The sequence below is a fragment of the Oxyura jamaicensis genome, chromosome 17 (genome assembly GCF_011077185.1).
Source record: "Oxyura jamaicensis isolate SHBP4307 breed ruddy duck chromosome 17, BPBGC_Ojam_1.0, whole genome shotgun sequence".
In the NCBI taxonomy this organism is placed as follows: Eukaryota; Metazoa; Chordata; class Aves; order Anseriformes; family Anatidae; genus Oxyura; species Oxyura jamaicensis.
This window is the reverse complement of record NC_048909.1, coordinates 6,189,064-6,196,246: the sequence shown is the minus strand read 5'-3', so window position 1 is coordinate 6,196,246 and position 7,183 is coordinate 6,189,064. Positions and strand designations below refer to the sequence as shown.

Below are 7,183 nucleotides of genomic sequence, written 5' to 3'. Positions count from 1 at the left end.
TCTTTGTGGTAGTTGGTTCCAATTTTTGGTTATTTTTTAATGGATAAAGTTGCCCGCAGTTCTCTCCTAGGAGTGACCTTCCTGGGAGAAAAGCCTGCTTTGTGAGTGCTGGCTCAGCTTCAGGGGAAGGCTGTAACGTAATGGGGAACGTGTACAGGTTAAAATTTACACCAAGGAACTGGACAAGAGGTTTCTCCTCTTCACCCCCGCGTAGAATTCAGAAGCCAAATTGCAGGGTTTTGCCTTTCCCAGTCTCACAACCCCGTATGCCTTGGAGGTAAGGATGAAGACCAATCCAAATGCGTTTGTGACCAACGTGAACCGTGTCAGCTGGAGTGACTGCACGGAGTGCTCGACTTCCTTCTAACTGTGAGCACTGCAGAGGCTTTTTTTTCATTCCAGTTTCTATTAAAAATAAACTTTCCTCATCAGAACCGTATTCCGTAGCTACCTTCTGGTGTTGCGTGCGTCGAGTAACCCGCTGTTGTTTTCTGAAGCGTTCTGCTGTGCTTGAGTGCTGGTATTTCCCTTTTGGAGCACAAAGGGAATGGATACAGGAGCTGTGATTCTTTTTTCTGCTGCTTGGTGAAAGGGAAACAAGTGGACTTTGTACTGGGAACGAGCTCACAAGTACTAGCTGTGCTCAGATGCTTTTTGCAGAGGAGAGCTTTTTAGATACAGATGTGCTGAACGCTGTTGTAAGGATGACCTTGGCTTCTAGAAACTAGGTAGAACCCTGCTTCTCATCTCCTCCCACCGTGGTGCCACTGACTACCTACCTTCCAGGCTGTGATCGAAGCCACACGCATTTTCAGAAACAGCATCCTGATGTTTTCTCCCCAAGGGGATTAAGAAAAAAAGTCATTAAGACTCCAGCTGTCCAGTTCTGCTCCGAAGCTGTGCAATATGCTAGTGAACTTACCAGTCCTGGAATCTGACAGCGAGCGAGTGCTCTGGCCTCAGGTATTTGTCTGCTTCTTTGACCTCATGTAGGCAGCACTGACTAGTTGATGGAAAAAAGCCGGCGTGGAAATGATAAACTTCCAGCTTCCTGCTGGCAGCTTCTCAGCAGAGGAAAGCGTTCGAACAAGCAGGACCGTGCCTCTTCCAGCCTCTTGGTTCTGCTTCATGTGCAGCATCAACACGAGCATTTGACAGACACTGGTAGCAAGCGTTTCATTATATCCTGGCCCGAGGTGGCTTAGGGTGGATAGAAGAAACTTCCTCCAGAGGAGGTGGAAGTGATGTTCGAAGGGTGGGGACTGGCTCCCTGACAAATCTCTCCCCTATAAACCAGCAGACCTGGCTCAGAGCATTGCCTGCATCTGGGTGAAAGAAGTGTTTGTGCACCCGACCCTACTCCCAGATTTGATCCTCCTGATCCTTCAGGACTAGAGGAGGCTTCACGGAAAGCTGCCATAAAACAGTACTTTTCAAGGGCTGGAAATCATTAAGGCAAGAGACAAAGTGACGTAGCATTTATTCCAACTGCATTACAGTAGTGTTCCGTAGTGTTTTGAAACTGCACAAAGAGTTGGCACTTGGAATAACTGAAACCGGTGACATTTACGCCGGTGAATAAGTCAGTTAAGAGGCAAAACGCTACTCAGGAAAAGCAACAGTCCAATGTCCCAAGGTTAACGGCTAGCTAGCATCTGGCTCTTGGGATTGCGTCAGTGTCAAAGAGTTTGCCAACGTCTGACAAACTCCACGTGGAGCTGTAAAAGGCAATTGACACTTCTAATTCGGAGCTTTACATAAACGCCAAGCTCGCTGTTGTAACTTCTCAACGTTATTATGCTAATTTGCCTGTAAGTTTTGCATCACATTTTTAAGCTTAGGTACAGGTGGGGGATTAGAAGCTGCAGTTCAAAGGGCCCGCTCCCTTAAAACAGTTTAAAAACACTGCCCTCAGACAAGTGATAGGTACTTCTGCCCTGCACGAGGGATGGATAGATGAAAGAATTGAAGCTGTAACAATGTCTGAACCCCAGCCTTACCACGCACATGAAGATTAAACCAATCTTTCCCAGCCTCCTGAACTGTCACTCGCCCTTCCACACAGACACCACTTAGTATTAAAAGCTACTATAAAATATACTTCTCTAGATAGGTACGGGGATATCAGAGGCTGATCTCCTTCCCCATACTCCCTTCTCTGGTTCTCTAGCATTGCATTTTTGTTGCTTACACTTCAGTATAAAAATACACTATTAAAAATAACTTCAGCCATGAAAGTATCTTCCAAGCAGCGTGAGAGGAGGATTACCCACTCCTGGGCTCTTGGGTGCAGCTCCGGGGACTGATGAAGACCTTGAAGACTTCAGGCCCTGGAACACGCCCAGAGGAACTTGACAGGCTGCAGCAGTGAAATCCTGGAGAGTTTTCTGCTTAAGAAGAGGCCACATAGCAGGCTGAGAGTCAGACCCCTCTGCTGGGTCCCTGTGCTTAGGAAGACAGACACCCTGGAGTTACCATGTAAGTTCACTCAGTCCCCTCAGAAAAGTATTAAAAGAGAAGACATCACCATTTCTTTTCCCCAAAGAAGTGGAGTGGCAAGTAATTACATTCATTCCCCTTCTCTCCCATTTAGTACCGCATCTTCTGAGCTCATCCTGACTTGCTGCGTTACCATAGCAGGAGACGTGCTAGGATGTAACAGTCAATCCATAATCCTGCTGTTCTGTTCCTAAATAGCTGGATCTCATCTGCAGAGGCCACAACAGCATCGGACTGCTGCGAAGGACAGGGAGCCCTCCAGCATTGCACTTTCTTCCTGCAACGTGGTGAGGTACGTACTCTTGCAGACACTGTCACAGGCAGAATCACATCATGAACTCCTGTAACTTCGCTAGCCCATGAACTGGAGCTTCTGCGTACGTGGAAGGGAGTAGAACTGCCTGCAAGAGTTCCTCAGTTTTGAATTGTTTTGTGGAAAGGTGAAGGAGGGATTTAACAATCCCAGCAATTAATTAATCAGGAGAGGCTATATCCAGCGCTGTGTGTGCCATGCTCAGAAGTTTTCTATAGGTTAAAAAAAAAAAGGGGGCAATATTTGGATATCAGCCAGTTTAGAGATGAACAGTGGGATTTTATGTTTAAAAAAAAAGTTTAAAAGCCCACACCGCTCTCTCCAGGATTTTCACCATATTCCCTGCAATAGTAAAAAAAAAAAAAAAAAAAAAACCACCAAACAAGTGCAAATAGACAAGTTTCCAAAAGCTCTGGCAGTGCTTTGGAGAGGTGAAGGGTAATCAATCATTGGCTTTCGTGTATTTCACGGCGATGTCTTCATGAATGTCCAGCTTGGCCTGTACAGTCTTGCAGCCTTTATCGGAGTAGATTTTTGCTTCTTTCGGGAAGTACGTCATTTCATCAGCCACTGCCTCCACAACCTTCTCATCGACAGCATGGCCACGGGCTTTCATTTCAGCTCGGACGCACATCTTCACATGCTTGTGCTCCAGGGGCAGAAAGGGAACAAAGTAGTCGATGAGGTTCCTGTCGATGAGGCTGCTGTGCCACAGCCCACCTGCAGGAGAAGGGGGAAAGAAAATAGCTGTCAGGGAAGGACTTTCTTTGAACTTGGGCCTGCGCAGGGCAGGATCAGCAGACCAGAATGAAATCACAAAGCAGTTTCTCTCGTCTGCTGCCCAGGGAGGCAACGCGTGCTGGTTAGATGGATGGGTCAGAGGGATTGCACCTTGCAGGGGTTGCTGCTGCTCCTCAGTGTCCCCACGTAGCACCTTCTGTGCTGAGAACTCTCCTGTGGCGGGATGACATTGCAGTGAAGGGACAAAAGGGCAGGGAGCTGGGACACCACAGGAAGGTGTGTGAGGGTGTCACAGGAAGCAGGGCAGGGTCAAGGTAGGTGAGGAACAGATTGCAGAAATAACCCTGTCTTATGAAGTAAAGGAAATTCCCATCTTCTAGGGAAAGTGACTTACTGTTCTTGTTATTGAAGACTCCTACAGATAGTACAGGCTCCAGGTCTTTCAGCTGAATCTCTTCCCTGCGCTTCCCACTTGTCCAGAAGTCAAGTGCTGCTTTATTAATTAAGTCACCACCGGCATTGCTGTTCATAAAAGAAAAGTTTACAGCAGTGAGCCGAGACACAATTAAGCCAGAATTCCTTTGTAGCTGGTTACATGAATTGCTAGTTTTCTTGAAGTCAAACAAGTAACCAAAACAGAAAGCTGTAAGCCAAAATGTAGGGGGAAAAATCTCCAGTTCTTATCAGCTGCCATCAGTGTGGGGCAGGTTGACCCCAGCCAGCAGCCAAGCACCCACACAGCCACTTTCACTTTCCCCCAACTGCCCCCAGCATGATGGGAGGAAAAAATAGGAAAAGCAGAAGTAAGGAGACTTGTTGGTCAAAACAAAGACAGTTTAATAGATAAGGGAAAGCAAAAGGACAAAATAATAATTTAAAAAAGCACATGGCTAAGGAAATCACTCGCCATCCTCCCAGGCACACCAGTGCCCAGCCAGTCTCTCAACAACCCTCCTTCTGGAGGCTGACACCTCACACTTCCTGCTCTACCCCAGTTTTTCTTGCTGAGCATGGCACTACATGGTTCAGGTCAGCTCTCCTGGCTGTGTCCCCTCCCAATGTCTTGCCCACCCCCAGCCTGCTCCCGCTGTGTGCGTGTGTGGGGGGGAAATCCTTGAGGCTGTGCAAACACAGTTCAGCAACAGCCAAACACCGGGGCGTTATCAGCACTGCTTTAGCCAGAAATGCGAAACAGCACCCAACAGGCTGCACGGGGGAGGTTAACTCCATCCCAGCCAGACCCAGTACACAGAGCACCCACCCCAGAGAACTGTCCCAAAATCTGAGCTCCTCAGCTTAACTGTGCCCTGGGCCAGTCTCCCGAGCTCACTGCGGTGACCTGCTGTGCTGTCAGAACTGCTTCACCACAGCCACGGGCCCTGCGCTCACGAGCCCATGGTGCTCCCTTCTGTCTTCGAGGGACGGTCCTCACCCCAGGGCAGCTCTTCTGCTGTGCCTGAGTGAGGTCTCATGGGAACATCATTAGCATCGTAAATACGGATTTATCAGGGTATCTCCAACAGCTGTAAGAAGTGCTACCGACCTGAGGAAGATGAAGATGGCTTTCCTGTACGACACCCCATCAACCTGCTCGTAATAATCTAAGAACGGTTTGATGGCATCGATAAGGCCCTGGTGCATCTTGTCCATCTCATCAAAGATGAAGACGGAGTGAGGACAGGCACTAACATTGCCCCGAATCCAGCTCTGCAATTGCTCCTGGAACAAGAAGGTGAGAAACACAGAAAAGCCAGGGCTGCAGAGGGCGTACTGCAGGGTGGTTGTGTGTCGCAGACTCCAGAGCCACCCTTCCAACTGCCCAGATCCTGCACTCACTGGTTTTATCCTTTTCCCTAGAGAGGACCATAAACATGTTTGTGATTGATCCCTTTAATGTGACACTGAATTTAACTGTGGATTATTTACTGCTCACAAAGACTTTCTTTTTCTTCCTGCTTTGCATACAGATGTGACACTGCAATCAGGAATGGGAAGTTTCAGAGAAACGAAAGTGTTTTTAACAGTGTTTCCTCCTTCATACAGAAACGCACATCAGCTTGGGGCACCTTCAAACACTGAAACACGAAGCTGAGAGAGAGGTCTCTTGTTTCAAGGAGGGAAGTCACCTGAAAGCTCTCAAGCAAGTTACACTTCCTCATGGCACAGAGATGTGGTTTTTAGTGCACTGCACGGCACCACATGGTGCAAAACGCTCCTTGGTGCCTTCAGGCCTGCTCTCCCACCTGCGTTTCCCTCCCAGCCTCTTGCCCACCCCCTGCCAGCCCGCTATGGAAGAGGGGAGAAGCAAACAAGCCCTGAGGCTGCACGAGCACTGCTCAGCACCACCAGGCTGTGCCCAGCGCTGCTCCAGCCACAGCCACAAAGCACAGCATGACGGGGCCACAGCAACAGAGGGCTCCGATTAACAGGAGGGCTTTTAACGATGGGCTCCTCTCCCACGAAGCCAGCAGCGGGTAGCACTGGCAAACAGGCCGTCCCTCGCTGCTCCGGCCGTTCCCTCTCCCAGCCTTTTGTGCTCCCCGTGGGATGCGCTCACCTGGTAGAGCTGCAGCTGCTGCGGGTGCGGGAAGTGCAGGGTGGCCAAGAAGAGGTGCACGAACTTGCTGCGCAGCCCGGCGGGGTGGACGTGCTGCGCCAGGAGCTGGCTGAGGAAATTCTTACCGGTGCCGGCCCAACCGTGCAGCGACAGCGTCAGCGGCTTCTTGGGGCTGGGGTTGTGGCTGAAGCCCGTCACGGCCCGCAGCACCACCTCCTTGGCCAGGTGCTGCCCGAACAGCCTGCCGTCCAGCTGCTCCCGCAGCGCTGCGGGGAGAAACTCCCTCAGAGCCCGGCTGGGGGGCAGGGGGTGCCCGGGGCTCCCCGATACCCCCCCCCCCAGGTCCCCTCGGTCCCCCCCGTCCTCCCGGTACCGGTGGCGTTGAGGCGGTGCCCGGCGCTGGGGCAGCACTCCACGTAGCTGCAGTAGAAGCTGGGGTGGGAGAGGTACCCGGTGAGCGCCGAGGCGACGCCGATGGCCAGCCCCACGCTGAGCGGCTCCAGCGCCGCCAGCCCCGGCAGCAGCAGCAGCAGCGGCAGCAGCAGCCCCGCCGCCCCCGGCATGGCGGCTCCGCGGCCCCGCTTCCGTCCCGCCGACAGCGAGCGGGAGGACGAGGCCGGGCCGGCTCCGCCTGTAGCCGCCGCCGCCATCTTTGTTAAGGGCACTTGGGGGCGGGGGGGGGTGTCCTTTTAGGTGATTTGGGAGGGCCGTGACGTAACGCTGTGGTGACGTCACGGCTCGGAGTGACGGCATTAGGTCCCGGTGACGTCACGGGGTGAGCTAGGACCAGGCTTCGGTGCCTCAGCTCCCCCTGAGCCCCGCCGGGGTGGGCTGTGGGGGCACGGCCCCACGCTGTGCCTGAGGGGATTTGGGAATGAAACCCAGGCTCACAGAGACATCAGGGTTGGAAATCCCTCCGAGATCATCGGCACCAACCGTCCCCATACCACCAATGTCACCACTACGCCCCGTCCTAAGCACCACGTCCAGCCTTTCCCTTGAAGAAGCTTCCAGGGCAGAGTGTGGCTGCCCTCCATATGAGTCCCCTATGCCCCCAACCTTAGATGTTGGCC

General features: G+C 51.9%; 1 protein-coding gene across 1 annotated transcript; it reads right to left on the bottom strand.

Moving 5' to 3' along the window:
• Positions 1-1,463: 1,463 nt before the first annotated feature.
• TOR1B (torsin family 1 member B) lies at positions 1,464-6,775 on the bottom strand. Its single transcript, XM_035341670.1, has 5 exons — positions 6,484-6,775; positions 6,111-6,376; positions 5,097-5,272; positions 3,948-4,075; positions 1,464-3,532 (listed from the first exon to the last, which is right to left on the bottom strand). Exons 1-5 carry the CDS (start codon positions 6,758-6,760, stop codon positions 3,255-3,257), a joined length of 1,125 nt encoding a protein of 374 aa, XP_035197561.1. The 5' UTR covers positions 6,761-6,775; the 3' UTR covers positions 1,464-3,254.
• Between the last annotated feature and the right edge of the window lie 408 nt (positions 6,776-7,183).